Source organism: Lytechinus variegatus, chromosome 8 (assembly GCF_018143015.1).
Source record: "Lytechinus variegatus isolate NC3 chromosome 8, Lvar_3.0, whole genome shotgun sequence".
In the NCBI taxonomy this organism is placed as follows: domain Eukaryota; kingdom Metazoa; phylum Echinodermata; class Echinoidea; order Temnopleuroida; family Toxopneustidae; genus Lytechinus; species Lytechinus variegatus.
In genome coordinates this window covers 7,965,089-7,988,412 of record NC_054747.1, presented here as the reverse complement: position 1 = coordinate 7,988,412, position 23,324 = coordinate 7,965,089, and the positions used below count along the sequence as shown (strand labels likewise).

The window sequence follows — 23,324 nt, the reverse complement described above, 5'->3', positions numbered from 1 at the left end:
GTGGACGAAATGATAGTGGATTAAATGATAGTAGACAAGCTGGTATTATTGGATGAATTGGCATTAGACAAATTGAAAATACACCCCTGAGGTGACCTCTCATTGGCTTTGGATATTTTTTTGTGCCCTTTTAAAGTCCCCGCCCCCCCCCCCCCCATTTGTGCTGTTGTATAAAAATGTGCCTTATAGAAAAGTGGCCTTCTCGAAAAATGCCCAAATTTAAGGCCCAAAGGTGGTTGTGTAATTTGATACAAGGAAATTGTGTAATAGAATCATTTGAAGGATCTTCAGCAGTCTAGCTTTATCTTTCCACTTTGGGAATGAAGATAATTAATCTGGTATCGACCTGTCATTGCGCTGGACATGACTGACCGGCCGGAAGTATGTAATGGTCAAGATTGCCTTGAGACTCCCTCCGATGTTATTTTTGGCATGAACGCTCCACCGCACCGATTCCATCCTTCCGCCAATTATACGGGGTCGCAGACATTGGTGGCAAAACAACAGTCCGCGATCGCATCCAGTCGATCGATGCTAGCGACTTTGGTGGACACTTGGTGTTATTTTGTATCGTTTGGTCCTAGTGTTCAAGCATTGTTTCTTTAGTTATGTTTAACTATCGTGTCTATTTTCCAGTGAATTAGGGAATTATTTCATGAAGATCTCTCAGTGATTTTTTCTGACAAATCTGTTCTGGCCAGTCAGTTGCAATGGTTTTAATAGCAGCTTATAACAGTGAAATTCACTTTTGCATGAAGTGCTCCAAAGTTGCATGCATTATTGATTAATTACAAGATTTGACGTTAGGAAATATCAAAACCTATTCAGTATTTCATTGCATTGCATTATATTTATTAAAAGCAGATTGCTCCCTAATCATGGCTGGTATCGTAATGTTTCTCCTCTGATCGGAAACAAACTTTTCTCTGCTTCCGGAGCTGGCCGTCTTCTGCTTGTCAATGAAGCACTTGATATTCAGCTTTTTTGTCCTTTGAAACCACCATAGCCATAGGAAGTGACTTTTAATGGTGGCTATTTTTAGTCCACCTTGCCAAGGTTGCAATCATTTCATAGTCCGCTGCCTTCGGCGTCCCCACAAGGCAATCAGATGGTGAAATGAAGAAAAGAGATGTATCCGAATTGATATCTTTTCTGAAAATCAAAGTGTCCATATCCGGTGTTATTTTGGTATTTCGATTGATTCTTCTTTCCCTTGCCCATGTAATTGTTTTTCGTTTTTGATTTTGGGTTTAAAGAATGAGCAGCATCAAGTTTTCAGATTCACCACCTCTTGAGATTGTTTTCTATAAATTAATAGAGAGAAGCTTGATTCTTGATTTTAGTCCTTCCACTTGCTTTTGATAGTTTCAGCACCTTTTATCGGAGAGTGGTTCTGAAAATGTACCCCTTGTTCGGTTTTTGTTTAAGATTTTGGTACATTTGGCATCAGTAGAGATAGTAGGAGAATGTTGAAAGGATTTAATAGTTTGGGGGAATAGTGGGGCTAGTTTTATTTTTCAAGAGTTTGTGATACATACATAATGGGATCTGTATAGGTTGAAAGTTTATTACTGCTTATAGAGAGAGGGAAATTGTGTTAAGAGGTTAAAATATGTAAAAGATATTTGTTCATTTGGTAGAGTTATCAAAGAGATATTGCTGCTTTTATTAGAGTAATTAATGATACATTTGAGTCAAATTCAATGGGATCCCTACGAAAAACAGCATTTGCTGAAAGGGTGTTCAATCCCACGAGTGGTAAATAAATGAATAGAAATCGTTACCATTCATTACCATCATCACTTCCATCACCACGACGAACAACACCACCATCGATTGTCAGATGCAGCACCACCAACATCACCCTACCACCCCACGTTATCGTCATCACCACCACTTGTCAGCAGCAGTATCATCAACATCGTCATCACCACTATCAACAGTGCCTACCACCACCATCATCACTACCACTGCCATCATCATCAGTGCCACCACCAACAGGGGCAGATCCAGGAATTTCTGAAGGGAGAGGGTGCACATTTTCCCAAGGAAAAATTCACAAGCCAAAAAAAAAAGGGGGGGGGTCCTCACTTGTGTATAAACTGCATATTCCCATTAATAAAAATGTATCTTTCGAAGAGGGGGGCACACTTGTGTATTAAAGAACAACATTTTTACATTGATAATATTAACTATGGCTCTAAAAGAGGGGCACTCACACACCACCAACACTTTATAAATTTTACCAAGTTCTACCACTATCACCCATTCATTACTGCACCATCACAACACCACCACCATATCCTAACCATTATCACCACCATTTTACTACCAAACTTCAAACCTTGACAGACTTTTTAACAATACATTCTAATATCATTTGACAAATGACAATGTAGCCAAATTATCCACCATTCTATCAAATCAACACTTAACCATCTACCTTAGATCATAAAATTCGAACTGAAAGACTAATTGACCTTCGTAAATTGATGGGCCCTTTATCCTTGAAGACCCTGGAATTTGGGGATACATTTTTACAGTTCAGGTTTATCGTTGCTGAGTTTCCAAGAATATCCAGGCCCCACAGTGATTAGCCTAATGTATTATCCCTCCTGTTCTTGTAGTTGTAGCAGCATTTTTTTTTACATACATATGTAGGAGATAAACTAACAATATCAATTACATGAGCAAGGGATCCATTCTGCTTCTTCAGTCCCACATGTACAATATTTTGTGTGCAGCCATAGACATTTGTGTGTGTGTGTATACACATATGGACCCATTCAAAATCCTGCATTGCACCACTGCAAGTGAATGGAAGCCCTTTAGTATGTAAACACACACTGGCCCACTCTTGATTTATTTCTCATATGTTTGCATGTGTCCAATGTACATGCAACTTTTCCTTGTCCCCTGAATGAACTCTAGTCTTCTATTTCAGACACCAGATAACATTTCTCATAATATACATATTTCTGGAAAAAAAAGAGGCAGTTTATTTCAACTTTAACATATTTTCCAGACATTTTTACGCAATTAATAGCTGTGAACCGAAATGCAGCATTAGCATATGACTACAAAGGGACTAGTTTGTGTGTTTGTAGATGAAAGTGTTTTAAAGTCTAGACTAGTCCCCTTTGCTTATTGTTGAAATTTGGCCATGAATATCCATACAGAGCAAATCTGAGACGGTTTTACATAATATGATGTAAATGTTCTTTCAAATTTAGAACTGGCTTTTGTTCATTCCACAGTTTAGTAGCTATCTCATTGGATTCATGGCACAAATTGGTTTGATAAAAAACAATTAAAAATTGATGCATTGGACATGTGCAGGTTATACATTTACAGCGTGAATATTTACTTAAAGAAAACATACGGTACATGTATACATTTTCATGGTTTAGGACTATTACATATATATGTAGTATCCCTAGGCCTATATATGATATTTCTCTACAGCTAGTTCTTGTATCATTTGTGTTTACATGTAGGGCCTACTTTATGAAATAAAACGTGATGGATTGTATAGGCCCAGGCCCTAGGTAATTATTATCAACTTATTCACATTGTAATTTTCAGTGAAATTCAAGTAACAACCATAATTCAGAGACATCAGAAGACTGGAATTGAAAACAGTAAACAACTTCCTCGCTCGACTACATTATATATATCTACCTGTACCGCTATCTAGGTCAAGTCCATAACAGCTGGGAGGTCACTTAAAGGTCAAACATGTAATATTGACCATAACGACACACAACAGCTGGACATATTGGGGACAAACCGATCTATTTGTTCATCCGAACAACGTATTGATTTGTTCAAGGTAGTGTTACACCTTTTCATATTGTGTGTTCGGATGAGGTTGATGCGTTATAATACTGGATTATGGTAGATAATATTGACTGGTTCTTTGTTATGAAGGTGATAGTGTGTTAATTCTGCCTCGGTTTCTCTGTCATGGTTAGACAACTAAGTGCAAATTAGAGTAAATAAGATGTTTTTAGAGGTTAATTTTAGGACAGGTACACTATAAAATTCCAAGGATTTAAAACAAATCCAGATCTGGTGTGGATAGTGGGCAGCTGAATATTAGATTTAGATTTAAACCTTGCTGATTTGAATATAAATCTTTTGAAATTTAAAAGTTAATCCTAAGATTTAAATGAAATAAATTCAGCTAGTCACTATTCACAGCCGATCTGGATTTACTTTTTAAATCCTTGGAATTTAGAGTGTACAAAACTACTTAACTTAACTCTCACAGAAGCAAGTTTGTTTAAAAGAAGAAAACAAAAATATCTGGAGCAAGATTCATTTGAAGATGTATGCACATACAAGTTTTGACCCCCCCCCCCCTACAAAAAAAAGCCCCTGAGTTAGCACTATTCTGCAATTGTCTCTACAAAACTAAAATCGGGTAAACAATATCCTGAGTTTTCTCTGGTAAAATCAACATGGCCAAAGATTTATTTATTCAAATTGAACATGAGGTAATTTTACATTAATATTTAACAAAAAGATTTGTAGATTTCCAGAAATACACATAGAGTACATAATTTTTTTTCTTTATAGACTAACAATTACGGATCAAGAGGGCTCTAAATATATTAATCTTTCTGAATATATGTTATGTTGTGAGATGAAGGCTTGTTATGAACAAGATATGTTATGGCATGGGCAGGAGAGGGCGATAATAAAGAAATGGAAGTATTTCTCCTTTTATAACAAACTAGAATGATTGAAATCAAAATGAGTAGGCCTACAATATCCCTTGTAATGTTTCACTCCAAATACACGTAAGCTTGTCGGCAAGTCAAAGGCTGGCATGAAAACTCACATCAGACATGATATATTTGGGGAGATCGGTGATCTAGATTTGAAAAACTCGAAAATAGCTTTCCTAACATAACAATAACAACATGATCAAATCATATTTTGATGAAAATTTCTCACAATGAATAACTCTCAGTCTCCATTGCATAACCTTATTGCTACTTAATTATTTTGTTAGAAACTACATGTAGTAGTAGTAGTAGTACATGTATATTTTCAAATGGTATGTGTAATTAAAATAAATGACAAGGAATATCCAGTTTGCCTTGAGACTGAATTCTAGGAGGGTTTATAAAGTGATTACGATGGGTACAAAATACAAATTTGTTTCAAAACAGCTTTGCGTTTAATATTTCAAACAATATCTTGGCTCAGATGCCATTCTGATTGCACAAATTTGTGGGATTCAAAAAGTCTTTATGAATCCCACAATCTTTGCATTTAGCATCCACAAAATAAAGTAACTCTGTGTTGTTTTTAAAACCTCAATTGTACCCCAGAGAAAGATTTCAGGGAAAATTAAAAGTGAATATTGCAGAATACAGATGAGAAAACAATAACAATTAACTTTTTTTACATTTTGCTAAAAGCAAGAAACTAGCATTAAAAAGAAGAAAAAATCAATTAAAGGTGAAAATAGAAAAACAGTATGACATGAGAGGCAGGACAGATGGAGCCAGTATGAAAATGTAACAGAAAAAATATCTAAAAATATGTGATGTGATCATGAAATGACATTTTGCTTGGGAATAAATGAGCAAAATATGACAAAAACAACTCTTTTTGTACAACACTTTGATAATTAATATAAGAAAAAGACAAGATAAGCCCCCAAGTTTACATATACATGTCGAGACTGATGTTCTATGGTGTCTTCTTAGCATGAGAAGCATGCACAGCAAAGGAAAAAAGTGCGGCTCCCTCTCCTCATTACCATAGAGAGGGGGAGATGTTAGAGAAATAACATGGATGAACTTCTGAACCTCGCATCTTCTTCATCATCATCTCCATCTCTCTCTCTCTTTCTTCCCCTCAAGCTTGCTCTCGCCCCTCAGACTGGATGTGCGTGGGCGTTATTCTCCCCTTGCACGAAAAAGAACCCTGGTGCAAGAGCTCGTTCGCATGCATACTTTCCAACGCTCCTGCAGACGTTGATTATAAACACCGTGTAATGATCATTGTCACTCAAGCCCTGCCGCACACTCACTCCCTCCCAACGCCATCATAATAAGGGTTCATGTTGAGTTGGATGTTGTCCGCCAAATGGAATTAGGATGTATATATTCTCCTTGTCTTTATCTGTCTTCTACTTTCCTTCAGATTCTCATCCCCCCTGCTTTATTTGAAATATATATATATATATACTGATGAACCACACGTTATCTGTGTAACTTTGTTTATTTTATTTCATGCTCTGCCTCATCACAGACATCGAGCACTCTTCTTTACAAGGATAGCATTCACCAAGTGTATATATACATACATGTATATATACCCCTTTCTATTACTATCAATCATCCATTTTCCTTACTTTTTTCCCTAACTCTCACTGGTAAATTGCCAATGCGTCTAATGCCAACTCGGCCACTCATCACATGGTCTACCTTCGCTTCATTAAGTCTTATGCCATTCCCTCCATCAACACTTCGTCTAACAACTATGTGGCCCAATCATCACTTCGTCTAATTCCCAGTTCGTCTATGACCACTTCGTCCGATAACCAGTTGGTCTAATATCTATTTAATTTTCATTCATTTCGCCCAATTAACACTTTAAAAATCCAATTAGACCAAATGATACATGGACTAAATGGCTCATGGCTATTGGACCAATTATAAGACAAAATTGTGATTGGACAAAATGGCAGTTAGATCCTGTGGATAGTGGGCGAACTATTTGTAGACCAATTGGTTATAGGCGAGTTGGTCATTAGACGAATTGGTGTCAGACCAATCAACCCTCTCACTATTAAACCTTGTTCTCCTTTCTCTCTCCTTCTGTCTTTATCTCCATCTAAAGGGTTATTACAAACATTTGCAATCAATCTCAAGTTAATTTTTATTCCCAAAATCAATCATAATTTGCAAACTCACAACCGATTCCTGACCTTCTTTTTGCAATCAGAAGTCAAAATATTCACCATAGTTGCAATTGATATATCAATTGTAAATGAACAACAGCAATTTGCAAATATTTCCTTGCAACATGTCTCTCTTTCTTTCTTTTCCTCTCTTTTGTTTGCTCTCACTTTCTCTTTTCTCTCTCCCCCATTTTGATTTTATCCCCATGGTCATTTTCAATACATGTACATGTATCCCTTCCCCCACATTTGTATGTCATTCTATTTTGTTTTTTTAATAATCTGTATACTTTTATCTTGCTTTCACCCTATCCATACATTTATGTTTAATTTTCTATCTATGTTTATTTACATCAGTCTGCATCTACATTATCTACATGTATTACTAGTCACAATTTGTTTTCCCTTTCTCTTTGTCTAAATACCTCTATCACTTTCTATTATCATCCCATAGCAGCGATTACTTTTTAAACCAATTGAGACATTCGTTCCCATTTTCGTTAAATCGTTTTTCTTGTACCAGCCCACACATTTACAAATTGAGCCGCTGTTGATGCGAATTACCAGCGTATCTGTATACTTTCTTCATTACTTTGCTGGCTTAAATTGATAGTGAAAGCTTGATTTATGACCCCCCTTTTCACTTAATTATTCATTATAAGAACATCATCATTAATATTGCCCTGGCTCTGCCTCGCCCACGCATATAATAACTCATATCTTTCTCAGTTTTCTGCTTTCCCTTATATATACGATGCTAAGCAACATGTTTTTTACCAACGAAGACAGCATTTCTCTCCCCCATAAATACAGACGCTTCAATTTGCGAGGCCGCCCCCGCAAAACCAAAACGGCCGACTGATGTTTTTCAGACGTATTCCGTGAATGTACAGTGCCGGCTGGACAGTGTGATGAATACAGTGTATATCGCACTTCTGAATTTGTGTGTGTACATGTAGATCTAGGCTTCATGTAGTGTATGTTGCAGTAATCAGGATCATAGCGTTGTGGCGACCAACCTGAACATGTATGTACCTGTATGTGTTCATAATGTCTCCCATACATAACCTTGCATTCAGAGAGATGGCTTGCTTTGATTTCCTAATCATTGCCTTTTTTTTCTTGATATTTTGCTTCATAATGGATTCCGTAGATCGGAAGAAAGCTGTCAGTTTGAGAAGTCATTCATTCAAATGAAGCATTATATACCTGTCAATATAATGATCAAGACAACAGAGTTGAGAGGGGTGTTTTTCATGTAGCAAATATGCAGTGATTATTCTCTGGGCCAGTCAGATGCAAGGATTTCAGTAGCTTATAACAATAGATATAATCACTTGACTATTATGACATGCTCCCCAGGTTAAAGTCGGAGATAGTGGAGAATAGATTTCATTTCAATTCAAGGTTTATTGAAAACATGAGTCACAGCCAAATGGCTGAATTTATCATTTATACTTTTAAGTACGAACAATTAATAGCCTCATTACATGTACGTATTCCAAACAAAGGAAAACAGTAACCTTTGTAGAAACTGAAATAAAAAAACATGTGTTGTTAATAAGGCAAGAATACATGGGCAATGAAAAATAAATATACATAAGATAATGAGGAAGTGGTAAATTATTAACAATAAAAACGAAACAAGCAAGCCGTAAAAGATCATGAAAATATATGGATATTGAATAAAAGTGTCGCTTTCCTCATTGAGTAAAAACTTGATATTGCAAGTATGTAGGCTGTGCATTATTGTGAGATATAGAAAGAGAGAGAGATGTAAACACAATGAATACAATATATCGTCGGCCTTATGCCAAAAGGGCCTTAACCCGATTTTAGGGGTTCTGAATATTTTATTATAAATTTAACACATTTCATGTAAAACTTAATAACTTAACACGTTTATCGAAATTGGCTTCAAAAGCAAAAAAACGACCACAAACTTTTGATTATTAGAGAGGCCAAAACCTTTAAACGCCATTATCTCGGAATGGCCAAAAGCAGTTAAGGCCCTTTTGGCATAAGGCCGACGATATTTACAATAGATAGTCATTGGCAGACATGCTTTATAGAAAGAGAGAGAGGAAGGTGTAAACAAGAATAAGATATAAGGCCTATTGACAATGAATAGACATTGATAAACATTAGAAAGAGCAGGGGTGTGAGAGTTCAGATTTTTATCTGATTTCAGATTTTTTTGTTTTGATTTTCAGCTTTATTTCAGCTTATTTTTGGCTTTCCTCTGTACAAAAAGTATGGGAGCTCTTTCTCTATTTCAGACATTTTCCAACACTCTTCAGCTTTTTTCAGATTTTTTTATTCGTGACCACTCGCACCCCTGAAAGAGAGGGGTAGACAGGAAGATATCGAGACAGATGGAGAGAAGGAGAGAGAGAGAGAGGGGTATAGAGACAAATGTACAGAGAAAGCAAGACATGGAAAGAGAGAGATAGAGACAGACAGATACAGAGGAAGATGAAGAGACAGACGGAGAAAGAGAGAGAGAGCAGACAGAAATGTCTGGACCAGCACAATATGGATTTTCAATACCCAAATAACGATGCGATGCTCACTCGCATTAATACAGGTCCACACATAACCCATCCCTGATCAAGTATTGCAGACGTTTCATGTTTACATTAGTGCATAATCGCAATGCTCTCGACATTCTGTGACGTCAAGCTCGCGTTCACTCGAATGTGCTCTAATAAATACTTATAACCGTTGAGGCAAGACTGTGCAAAGTCGGAGTATCCCCTCCCTGTCCTCCTAGCCCCACCCCCCTTTTATATAGCATTTTTTTAAAGGGATTCCTCATTGTACAGTAGTTCACGGAAATGTGTTTTTTTTTAATGTATATCAGACATAATGCTCAGTCTTTGCTATGATTTCTTTTTACAAATATCAAAATTAAATGAATGCCAACCTTGTTCTCTTTGTGAGTGGAAGCATAGGCCTTTAATAATAACAGTTTGTGTATTAATAGGGCATATCACATTATGTTGTTGTTTTAGCTTATATGGCGCGTATCATTCAGTAGTGAACATTTGCTCCAAGGATTAGCAGAGCTGCCAAGTAGTACTGATTTTCCGTATTTAGTACTGAAATAAGAGAAGAATACTGATGGTTTCATGCAAAACACTGATTTCTTAAGTTTCAGTTCAAGTGTTGTCCTATGGTATTCCTGTGAAAATACTCATTTCCTCACCAAAATACTGATTTTCAGTCTTAAAGATAAATTCCAGTTTTGGTAACGATCTAAAAATGACTTTTTACATAATCTTATATAGTGACCACCCAAGTGTCTGTTTGTATGAATAAAAAATATGTGCCAAAGGATTCTGGAAGAAATTGTGTAATTGCAGAGAAATCAGCAAAATAAGCGCGGATTCGGTCACTTCCGTCGGGTCTTTATTCCAGCAATAATAATACACTGTCCCACGTGTGCCTATCTGTGTTGGTTATCTTCAGCATGAACATTTTTCAGCGTAGATTTCAAGATTTCACAAAGTTCAGTTTATGTAACTGTACCAGATCTAGATCCGCGATGATAAACTGACAATTAAGCCTTGTTTTACAGACTTTCTCATGAAATCAGACTTTACTGCAACTACTGGCATTTCTCTTTAAAAATACTGAAATGTTCTTGCTCAGGTTGGCAGCTCTGGATTAGGATTGAATAGGTGCTTCCAAAGGCTTTGGATACTATTATTTTCTACCCCAAACCGTATGATGAATCCATATTTATTTATTGGTTCCTCAATAGGTAACCCTGGGCCGCGTTCTTACAAAGAGTTACAATTGATGTGATCAATCTCAATTATATGGAAAATTGGAAATCCATCAATGTCATAATTTTTTCTTGAGGAAATTTGCCCAGTGTCCGTTGAAAACAGAGAAGCGTACTGAATTGTCAAGAAAACAGTGAATGTATGAATATATACATCATTGCTAGAAAATATTTTGAACAAACAAGTATTTTAGATGTTGACGTTGCTGGCTTTCCATAGTTGCGATTGATCGTATCAATTGCGATTGATCGTATCGATCGCAACTCTTTGTAAGACAGGGCCCTGATGTTGTTTACAGTTAGACGGCATGTATTGTACACCATTGCATATTTCAATCTAAAATTCACTTTTGTTTTTCACTGTGTAATGAATGCTTTCCGGTCTGTGAGATTCAAAGGTGTGTAAACAACAGCTGAAATGCGTAAACATGTGGGTGGGATGTTTGTGTGTTTTTGTTTAGTGCACCGACATGAATATGAATGCATGGGACAAGGTAGTACTGTCAGGTATATGTAGCATATGAAGAAAAAAAAACCCAAAATAACCTTACGCAGCTCATGACACCGAACACATGGATGCCCAAACACATAGGCCCGTATTCTGAACTAGGGTTTGAGTTTAATAGACCACTGTGCTAAAATTATGGGGAGCCAAAAGTTAAAAATGTTTATATTGTATATTTCTTATGTTTACTATTTCGTTTCATTTTGCTTTCATGATGAGGAATGATACTTCAAAATACTTCAGTTATCATTCCCAGACAATTATGAACAATTTGGGTGTCATGTGAGTTAATAAACTGAATATGTGCTGTTAGGGATTTGTGCCCCAATTGGCTCTCCATAGTTAAACCACAACTTTAAACCAGGGTTTAGTTTAAATCTGAGTTCAGAATACGGGCCATACACAGCAAGAACTGTGGTGTTAACCGGTGTGCATAGAGTTATTTTACACCAGTGTTAAATTGGTGGTGTTAGTTTATACACCTATAGGTGTTATTACAACACCTATGATTGTTACATTTACACTCTTTGGTGTTATGTTCAATCTCAAGGGTGTTATTTTAACACCTCAGGGTGTGGTCCTCTATTAACACCAGTTGGTGTCAGTTTTAACACCCCAGTTTTTACAGTGTACACTGTACCTGGACATTTAAGTAGTTTCTAGTCATACACTTGAACAAATTTGAAATCCTCCTCAGATCTGCGAATTCCCAGGTGCATACCATTACCACATTGGTCAGGTAATGATCAGCGTGTGTAAAACAATGAGATTGCACTTAAGATTGCATCTGTGGGTTGGTACATGTACGTAAGCATACCTATTATTCATACAATACACCCCAGTATATCATACACTCAAAATTTAATGCTATTGAATATTGGAACAAAGGCCAAGGGTCGTCCATGTACTTCAGCATAGAAATATGAAACACAAAGGTATTTGCCTACAAGACTTCATTTCATTCATAATAGAGAATAAAAGACAAATCACTTGGATTTAAGAGAAAATCAAGAACAAGTACAGGTACAATGTATATACAGTATTAAAATACATGTGTCGCAGGGAATAATTTTCCTGGTATTGCATCTAGTAATTCGCATTGCAATTTGCTCCACATTTTTGAAAGACTGCTATACATAAAGTCTTTTGTATAGCATATTTTTACATGGGTCTGTACATTTCTAAGTCGAAAGCTTTTCTCTTATGACCAAAAATGCTATTCAAATTTGTGGAGCAAAATTATTGCCTGTGTCGTTTTATAAAGAAATGAGCCTTTTTTTAAGACTAGGCTACCTGCCATTCATTGTAATTTTATCCCTTTATGCTTTCAACCCATTCAGAGTTTTCTTTTCTTTCCTCTTTCTCCTCACTCCTCGCAAACTATTTCATCCCTGCGGAAAGTAAATATGCATTGATTGAAGTCCGGTCAAAACTAGGGCACATCAACGCGGGTCAGCTGCGTGGCCGTGCCAAATGACCATTGATCACGGCCAGCGGTGTATCGGCGGCACACACGCGCACCTGAAAGTCAGGATCTTATTGAATAAATGACTCAGAATCGGAATGCTGAATACCCTAGCGATGTTTGAATCGTCAAAAATCAAAGTGCGAATGTCTCGGGTTTCAAAATGGCACATCTATTTTTATCCTGGAGGAATTATCGACAGAATTATTTCCTGTTTCACCTTGATATTTAGCACTAAATGTCATCTCTTCCTGTTTTCTAACATTAAAAATGAGTTCTATTTTGAATAGATGCAATCTTTTGGTAAACTTTAATACAAAAAATATGTTACGTATCTGATTTCTTACATTTCAAAATGTTGATTTAAGTTATTCAATTAAAGCAGACTACTTTTTTTATTAAAAACTCATTCATGATTTCAATCACTGAGATACTTGTAGTCTGTATTCTTTCAATTTTGAATATGTCAGAAATGTAAACCATAGGCATATTAACTTCATTTATTGATCTTGGATGGTTCACATTTCCATTGTATGTGTCCTATTAATGGAATTTACTACCGTTTACATGTAGACCCAAATTTAATTTATTTGAATTTTTGGTCTTGCTTATTGAACCCCTATTAATAACAAATGCAGGTGTTCTCTGATATTCAAGTCTTTTCTCAACCAATCAAGTTGAACCATGTCTAAATGTTCTCAAACTTGCCATTGATGACAAAGTTTTTTGTGAAACAGGGTCCAAGGATCAATTTTAATAAAGAGAATACAAAGAATGTACCTCAAACAGAAAAATTGATAATTTTTTTTTCATATTTTGAACATATATATGTAATTCATTATCTATTTTGTACCATTAAACCCATATTGATTTGATCAATTCTAGAATTTTGTTTTTGTTTTTATTAAAGCACTGACCAGGATCCTTAAAGGAAAATGGAACCTTTGGAACAAGATAGCTTTTGTGAAAACAGATCAACAAAAATTTGAGAAAAATTAAATGAATAATAAGAAAGTTAGAAATGATAATTTTATTAGATAATTATTGTAATGTTTGTCACATTGCCAACAGAGAGATCTCATTATTCAAATGCTAATTACTTTCTCATTATTTTTTAAATTTTTCTCAAACTTTCTGAAATCTTATTCTTTGATTTTTCTCTTTCCACACAAGCCCACTTGTTCCAAAAGGTTTCATTCCCCTTCGCATAAAAACATTTTATTGGGTTCATATATTTGTAAGGCTTGATGGCTAGTCATCTTTTCTTTTTCTGTTTGTGTTTTTCAGGGCGCCGTAGTCTGAATGGTTGTGATGATGTATATTGTTTGACGGAGCAGATGAACGGCGAAATGTCGGTGCACTGCTCGAGCAACCAACTCAACGGACAGCCAGCTAATCATCCAGCCTCACAGGTAGGGCAAGCAATCACTACTACTACTACTGCTACTACTACTACTACTACTACTACTACTACTACTACTACTACTACTACTACTACTACTGCTGCTACTACTACTACTGCTACTACTACTACTACTACTACTACTACTACTACTGCTACTGCTACTACTACTACTACTACCACTACTACTACTAATACTACTACTACTACTGCTGCTACTGCTACTACTACTACTACTACTACTACTACTACTACTACTACTACTACTGATACTGCTACTACTACTACTACTACTACTCCTCCTACCACTAAAATGTACTACTACTACTTCTACTCTTACTACTATACTACAAGTACTACTGCTGCTACTACTACTACTACTACTGCTACTAGTATTACCACTATTTTCACAGTTATCATTGTTATGGTCATCGTTATCATCATCCCTAGTATTATCAACATCGTCAATGTCATTATCATCACTTTATCATTATCAATATGGAAGCGCTGTAGTGTAGCAGTTCTGAATCTTGCCTTGTAATCAGAGGGTCTTGTGTTTAAATCCCACCATGGCCTAGCACCCTTTGGTAAGGCATCAATCTACACTTTGCCACTCTCACCCAGGTGCTAATTGGGTACGGGTAGGAAACAACCGTCATAGTGGTTGGTTTAGCAAGTGCGTGTAGGGACAGTGATTTTCCGCGATCGCGGAAAGCGGACGGAATTCACGGAATCGACTGTTTGAAACGGAAAGTGGTTTTTCAAACAGAAAATCACGGAAAACACATTTTTTCTCAAAATGCACAAAAAAGCAACAGAAATTAATCCTCAACAAAATACTAATATCAACTGAAAAAACACAATCTCACTTTGCAACAACAATTATGACAATCAACACATCGTATTACACTCGAGCCTCTCCATCACTCGATCGCATCCAAATTAGTTTACACTCACGTCCGCATATAAGGCATAATACGGCCGTGTGTTGCTGCCCTCTGCGTTCGGTCATAATATAATGATCATGGTGATTCATCAAATCCAGAATGGCGGATATTCGGAAGTCGTCGACTGCTCAAAACGATGTCCGAAAAGTCCCCAAATCAGCGATAAAATCCCATTTAACAATAAAATAATGCTAATAATATGAAAGGTGAGAATATATTCATGTTGATTATGTTTCCCTAAATATTTTTTGAGCTCGAATCTCTTCGATTAAAATGGATTTTAAAGCGATGTTAGTACATTGGTAGATGCAAATTTTGAGCAGCGCTAGCATTTTGACATCGCTACTCGTTGCGTATTGGTTTTCTATGTAAACGGAATTGTCAATTTTTCTTGTACACAAAGTCTATGGGGAAACAGAATTTCCGTTTTCAGACATGCTGAAACGGAATTTGAGATTTTCTGAAACGGAAAAGGCAATTTTTAGAAACGGAAAATCACTGTCCCTATACGTGCCTAACAGGCTGCTAAAGAGCTATGAATGGAGTGTCTGGGTATTGATAATTGTGAAGCGCATTGAGCAGTCGTAAATTGATGATGCACTCAATAAAAGCCAATTATTACTATCATCAACATCACCCTCACCATCTTGTACTGTCCCATATAGTAACTTCCTTGTCTACTTTTCGCCTGTGTTTAGGAGACCCCTATTGGCCTTCCCAAAACTACCGCCATCATCATGTTTTACTGTCCCACAAACTGATTTCAGTGTTTTCTTTTGGCTTGTTTCTAGGAGACCCCTATCGGCCTTCCCATAACCACCGCCATCATCATATGATTTTGTACAGTCCCACGCATTAATTTCCATGTCTGCTCTTTGCCTGTTTTTAGGAGACCCCTATTGGCCCCAACACGGCACATCGTGAGCCCATCCTGCAACAGCAGGCGGAGGAGATGGCAGCGATGCAGAGTCGTATCCCTCACACCTTCAGGGACGCGACCCATGCCCCCCTTAGGAAGCTGAGCATTGACCTAATCAAGACTTACAAACACATCAACGAGGTAAGTTAGTTTGATTATGATACAAAATATATACTGTAGCCTCAGGAAAAAGTCTTTGGGTGCTTCCATATACTCTCAATCACAAAAATACTAGATATAAAAATGTGAAACCAAAGGTATATTCAATACCTTCATCCTAAAAGAAGGTCTGCAAGCTAGTATTGCTTTTCAAAATTGGGAGAACTTTTATAGGAATCAATGCAAGGTTGCAAGGGTACTTTGTGCAATGTGAGAACAAAGTTCAAGAACTCTAGATCGGAGCTAAGAAGAATGGCTATTATTTCTATGAGAATGCCAGTCTTGCTGGCTTGTAATTTATCTGGTTCAGCTATTCGTGAATGGACAGAAATATTAAATTATCAGGTATTTGGGGTCTCCTTGTAGTTTTCATTTATTGTAATCGATTTAGTATTTTAGCAGTCTTTCACATTTGTAGTTGATTTTATTTAAAGTTAATTGCTGTTTTTGTCCATTATCCTGCTCTGGTTTAATTAATTGCAGTTCTTTCTACAAACACATCTGTGATTGAGGAAATTACCTTGAAATAGTTTGTCCCAAATGATGTGTATGTCTTTGTTTACATCTTAGCCTAATAAGGGAAACAAAGACATGAGCACTCACGAATCTAGGCACCGTTGCGTAAAAGTTACAATAATGATAACTTTGACATCCAATGGTATATGTGATTACCATTGCAACACTGATCACCAGCCAATCAGGATCAAGGATTCCATGCAAGTTACCATTGCATGGGAATTATGCAACGGCCCCCTGATATCAAATTAGCCATCACATTGGGGTGGGGGGGGGGGGCAATGTCAAATAATAAACATAGTGACTCAGTGTTAAATACAGGGACAATATGTATTTCTCGTTCTTTTTTTTTTAATATAACATTTATCATTAATTGAAGTTCATGTGCGTGCATTGTATAATAAATAATTGTTTATTTACATGTATGAAAAGAAATTCCCCATGAAATTGAAAAGACAAGAAGAAAGAGTAGCATTGGTTGGGGCCTTTCACAAAATGATTCACCATTGATCAACAACCCTTATACACTTCTGAAATCCGCAGACCTGATTGGTTGATAGAAAATGTGAAAATTTGTTAGAAGAAAAAAAATCAGAAATAAAATGCCTCATGAAATATCCAAACAAGAATTGCCATGATTCACTTTTCAATTCTGAGGCAAAGGCGAATTTATACTCATAAAAGAAATATGAAATCCATTTCATTTTTCGTGTGTCACATTTTGTGTTTGTCTTGTTACCTTCCAGGTATACTATGCCAAGAAAAAAAGGAGAGCGTTACCGGCGCAGGGGGACGACACGAGCCACAAGAAGGAAAAGCGCCTCTACAATGACGGTTACGACGACGACAATTACGACTACATTATCAAGAACGGCGAGAAGTGGAACGATCGCTACGAGATCGACTCACTCATCGGCAAAGGCTCTTTTGGGCAGGTGAGTGTACCTTGATCAATTAGATTCTTCATGGTCACAATGGCCCGAATTCACAAAGGTGGTTTTGAAAACCCACGGTTGAGCCCATGGTTTATGCAGATTTCCAGTATAGATTACGCTAAATTTAGTGCGCATCGGGCACATATATAAAAAATGTCCAATGCTGATGCGTGCTTTTGTCGCAGTGCGCCAAATTTATGCCTGTTGCCATGGTAATCCATGCTGTTTTATTCATGAGTCCATTGTTTTTATTCAGGAGTCCACTCTTCAAACAGTGGACTCATGAATAAAATAGCGCATCCTACCATGGTGACAGGCGTCAATTCGGCGCACTGTGACAAAAGCACTCATCAGCATTGGACATTTTTTATTCACGCGCCCGATACGATCTAAATTTAGCGTAATTTATACAGGAAATCTACATAAACCATGGATTCAACCGTGGGTTTTCGGAACCACCTTTGTGAATTCCGACCAATCTGTTTGTCCATGCACAATTTATCCTTTTGCTTACAAAACTTCCAAAAGGTGACCAAAAAAAATTCTAGATGAATTGGACGAAAGTGCCTAAGTCGGAGACAGTGCTGATCTTACGAACATAAAATATGTCAAAGACAATATATTTACTGATCTGTCAAGAAGTGCAAAGAAAGTTTTATCTTCAGAACGCAAGTAAGTTGAAGATTGCTGATCTTTCATGTGCAAAGATTTTTTTCTGAGCATAAAAGAAGTAAAAGACATAAATGTTCTTTTAAGAAGTTCTAGGAAGTTACTGTTGTAAGAGCATTAAGTTAGTCAAAGGCAATGATCAAGCAGTGCATTTCAAGAAAAGTAACTTCCTTGGAGTGTTAAGTAAGATTAAGACAATTCTTAGCTTGCAAGTGGTATGGAAAAAAGTGATTGGAAAGTTACCTTCTTAAAGGACACTGTGCCAGAGATAGTACCAACCTTTTAAGAAGTGCAAAGGAGGATTATCTCCTTGCTATATAATCTTTCAAAAAGAGTGAAGTTATTTTTTTTTAAGAACAGAGAATATTATAACGACAAAACTTGGCCTCTGGTCTGAAGCTATCTAATCACTGTTAGAGGATTACTAAATCATTCAGTCCTTAGGATTAGTGATAATCCCTCACCAATCAGGATCTAAAATTGACCATTGGACTAAAATGTCCTTTGTCACAAGAATTGATGAGAGTACAGGACATTCCCACCAAAAATGCCATGATCATTATCATAAGCCTCTAAAACTTGGTAGCTTTATATCAAGGTTTGCTTCATAGGTGGAAGAGGGGTTAAACAAGTAAAAGAAAAAGTTTCTTGATAATACAACAAAGCTTTGTGAAAGCTGGTCAGGTGTAGACTACAGAATATGTTACTTGAAAGAACAAGGAATAAGGATTATGCAGTCCCACTTGCCAGACCATTTGGAACTAACTCTGCTAATCTATAAAGGCAATAGGTTAGTGGGATAGAATACAAAGAAATCCTTTATAACTGTATTATATTCTAAGAGTATCTGTCTGGTTTTCTGAATCTCCAGACGAGAAAGATTTTGAGAAGTAGTCCTGCAAGACTCGCTCCAAGTCCAGCTCTATGAAGATTCATTTGAAAGTGAATTCTACATATTTTTCATGATGTTATAATGCAGTCTCAAACCTCCAAAGACTTACATTTGCGTCTGTGAGATTGGATTGTAATACTTACATGTACCTTTATTACCACTGAATAATAAGCACTAAGCTTCTTGGGAAACCTTTGCTACTTAAACATCTTGTCAATGGTTGGACAATTCTTTCCTACCCTAATCCTTCACCCACTACAATGTACTCACATACCTGTCAAAGAGCCTAGGGTATCCAGTGGTCAGGATTAGATGGGTTAATCTCCCAATGAATACCAGTTTGACCAGTCAAACTTAGACCAGTGACTGACTAATTCCTTTCAAACGGCCTCTTCTCCAATCCATAATTCATTCTTTCATTGTGTGGCACCAAGTTGCAAAGGACATGATATATCCAGTGTATGTTATTGCAATCCTTCACCAGAATGTGCTACTGCAGTCCCACCCACAGGTTTATTTGTTGGGGAGTTCTTGTTCCGCTCTGCTCCCGTAGTGCATTGCCCTGCTGCAGTGTCAGGGGGTCGTAACAGGTCCAGACAAGTTCCAACTTGAATCACTGCCCACGGAGCACATGTTTGTGGAATGCATGAAAACCCTGGAAAGTTACTGAAATGCCTCATTTTTCAAGCCGAGGGCCAACCACAAGCATATTGGAACCAACTACCTCACTCTATGATGTGCCTTGGAATTATTTTGGAATAATAGTCCTTGGTGCCTTAATTTCTCGATCTTCGTGATAATTTCTGCATCAGAAAAAAGTTTCCATGTATTCAGGTTTCTTGTGATTTCGTTTTGCCTTTGAAAGGACTTCGCATTATAAGTTCTTAGGATGTGTCAGAAATGTCATTCTCGTGTGTTTATGTGCGGGATACAGATGTAGTGAAGTTCTACGAAAGTTGGATTCATGTTGGATATACCCTTAAACTTGCAAATTGGATACCAGAAAAATTGATGGACATATTCATACATGTATAGTGCCCTCTATTGTTTAATGATTTGGTGATGACTGACTTTGTACTTGATTTTTTTGTGGAATAACTTAGACAAAGTACACATTAGAATTTCAAACTTCCTAAATAAATTCATGGTTGCCTCGTTCTTCCAAAATTGGTACTGATGCAGTACGATAGTGCCCTCTATCATTGATAATACAATTTATGACTCTGAGCATTGTGGGATCTCCCGTCAGTCAAAATTTCTTGCAAAGTTGCGAAGTGATACAGAAGTCCGAGATTCAAGACGTCATGGTCGTTTGGATGGCGATGTTACCTGTTGGCCCCAGACATAAATAATCAAATTAATCATATCTGATTGATTCAAATCTGTAAAAACTCAATCACACAAAAATTCCTTATAAGAATTCCTGGTAATCGCCAGACCGAATCATGAGGGATTTGCTTGACTTCGAGTTGTTCTTTTCGCTGTGGGACGATGATTTGATACGGAAACCAAAGACCTACCAGAATATCTATGAGGAGGGGATTCTTTGGAGATACCAGATCATTTCTGTGGTCGGATGCGGCGCTCATGGAAAGGTACAGAATATACTTCGTTGACCCCTGAAAATACAAAAAAAAAATTGTGATCCATGTGTGCCTTCCATGGGGGGGGAAGCTCCCCCACTTTAACCTCATCAGACTTTGCGGAAAGCTTTTGGATTCCTGATATGTGCATTTGAATTATTTTGCTCCTCAAAAAAGTCACCAGATTAAAGGAGTAGAATGTTAAATATCGTCTCACATTGATTTTTGGAATTTAGAAAATTGTAGAAAATATGATATAACTTTTTCAGTTATATGCCTAATTTTACGCCAACAGCTACCATCGGATCTTAACCTCTAAAGCAATTTCTAAACCTCCGTTCCAAAGAGAGCAAGATATCGATGAAAGACCATGAAACTTTGTTGATATTTCAGTGGTCTTTATTAAAGGGTCCAGAGTGGTTGATCATATTAGCCAATATTGCTGTCTATTTTTCTTCATTCTTTTTTTACAACCCAGCATTAATGAGAATAAATTGTTTCCATAATACAACTGAAAGCTACCAAAATCTCTTGACTATGGTATGCTTAAATAGCACTCATGAATGAATTGAGAACACCATATTATGACCTTATTGGTGGAAGTGCAATTGGAGCATGCACCCATCAAATCATTTAATTTGCTATCATAACAGATGGCGTGGTAGAATTTAGATCATAATGATTTTCTACCCATCTGCCTTGTCCCCGGCACTCAGGATTACAGCTTGTCCTGAAAAATGTCCTGAGAACTCCACATTATCTTTGATAGAATTAAAATTATATAGGTAGCGGGAGGGGAGGTAGGGGCTGTACTTGTTATTCAATAAAAATATGAAATACTTATCTGAATACAGGGAAAAGAAGTGCACGGGGGCTCAGCGATTTTGCCCCCTGAATGGTCTAAAGAGCTCTGGAAACTCAAAAAAATGAGCCCCTAAAAATCCCCATTTATTGTGAAGAGTAGCCCTCGAAAATAATAAAAAATGGTTTTATTTCCTTCAATGTATTTTGAGAGAAGTCATTTACTGTGGCAGATGACAATTCTTCGATGGTTTAATTTTCATATGCATGTAATTGCCAACATCACCAAAGTTTATAAAAAAAAAATCTGTATATTGCCATTGCTAGACACAAGAACTGTTTTAGAATGGCAAAAATAACAACTTGTGAATTTGCTGGATGAGTTTAATAGAGTGGGGGAAATGTAAAGATATGTATGTGCCAAACATTAAGTCTGAGGCGCAGACACTTGGTTTCCGCAATTCGCAAAGTGCATAATGTCTGAAGTAGTAAGAATAGATTCACTATGTGGAAGAGCTGTGGTGTAGCAGTTCTGACTCTCCCCTTGTAATCAGAAAAAAAATCATCTATTGAGTGAGGTAATGTAGCTGGGTCATCAAAGCCATTCAAAGATCATTATCATGACATGAACAGATGAATCCTAACGGTCTATGTTCTAAACATAGCTTATCAACGAGGTATGACGTAGAATGTAGGTCTAATGTCAATACATGGGGAACAGTGTTCAAGCTAGAGATCTCTTAGTAAGTGGTTTCAGACCGCCTCAAAGTTTGTCAGTTCCAGGTATTCTCTGATCGGGAAATTTACCCCGATCAGAAAATACCAGGTATTTTGGTAATTAATGTGAAAGCATGCTACGCGTAATTTCCCAAAAGAAAATACACGCTAAATAGTAGGTACTTGGCGAAGTTACGAGAACTTTCACAGGGATTTTTCCAAGGTCGCAGGTATTTTGGCAATGTGAAAGCAATTTACGGGAACTTTTAGCCCAGCGTGTTGTTGCTTATCAGCCCATAATGCGCATGCTCGTAACTTCAGGAACTTATCCCGAAGGGTATGTTTCGGGGCGGTGTGAATGCAGGAATAATTAATGAGTATTTTTTAAGCTAAAAAGGTTCGTGTAATTTAACAGGGATTCTAATTTCTAGATATATCTAGAAATTGTTATGAACAAACATGCATTTTATATGTTGACTGTACTGGCTGTCCATAGTTGCGATTGATCGGATCAATTGTAAGTCTTTGTAAGACAGGGCCCAGGTCTATAAGACAATGGAGACATTGTGGCCCCTGTTTTAACTTTTACATATTAAAGAATTCATGAATCAGTTGGTTAATGTTCCATTCTTTATTTGTTTTCTCTTCAGGTTGCGAAAGCATTCGACCACCAAGAGCAGGAATATGTTGCAATAAAGATCATCAAGAACAAGAAGCCGTTCCTCAACCAGGCACAGATCGAGGTCCGACTTCTAGAGCTCATGAATAAACATGACGCTGACAGCAAGTATTATATAGGTATGTAGTAAACACTGATTTCATGAGAAAGTCTGTAAAACAAGGCTTAGTTGTCAGTATATCATCAAGGATCTAGATCTGGTACAGTTACATAAACTGAGTTTTGTGAAATCTTGAAATCTACGCTGAAAAATGTTCAGACTGAAGATCCACAACACAGATAAGCGCACATGGGACAGTGTATAATTACTGCTTTGAATGTCAGGCCCGACGCTCTACGCGAATCCTGTGCTTATTTGCTGATTTCTCAGCAATTACACAATTTCACAATTTCTTCCAGAATCCTTTGGCACATATGTTTTAT

The 23,324-nt window shown here is 36.9% G+C and overlaps 1 protein-coding gene across 2 annotated transcripts in view; it reads left to right on the top strand.

Moving 5' to 3' along the window:
• Positions 1–23,324, top strand: part of LOC121419919 (dual specificity tyrosine-phosphorylation-regulated kinase 1A-like) — a 41,871-nt gene that overhangs the window by 9,588 nt on the left and 8,959 nt on the right. The window contains exons 2-5 of one of the 2 annotated variants that reach the window (XM_041614409.1): positions 13,970–14,094; positions 15,921–16,091; positions 17,372–17,560; positions 22,873–23,020. In XM_041614409.1, the coding sequence (XP_041470343.1) occupies positions 14,020–14,094; positions 15,921–16,091; positions 17,372–17,560; positions 22,873–23,020 (583 nt within the window). In that variant the 5' untranslated portion in view covers positions 13,970–14,019. Of the gene's footprint in view, positions 1–13,969; positions 14,095–15,920; positions 16,092–17,371; positions 17,561–20,526; positions 20,717–22,872; positions 23,021–23,324 lie in introns of those variants that run through there. The other variant, XM_041614410.1, reaches the window with a different exon arrangement.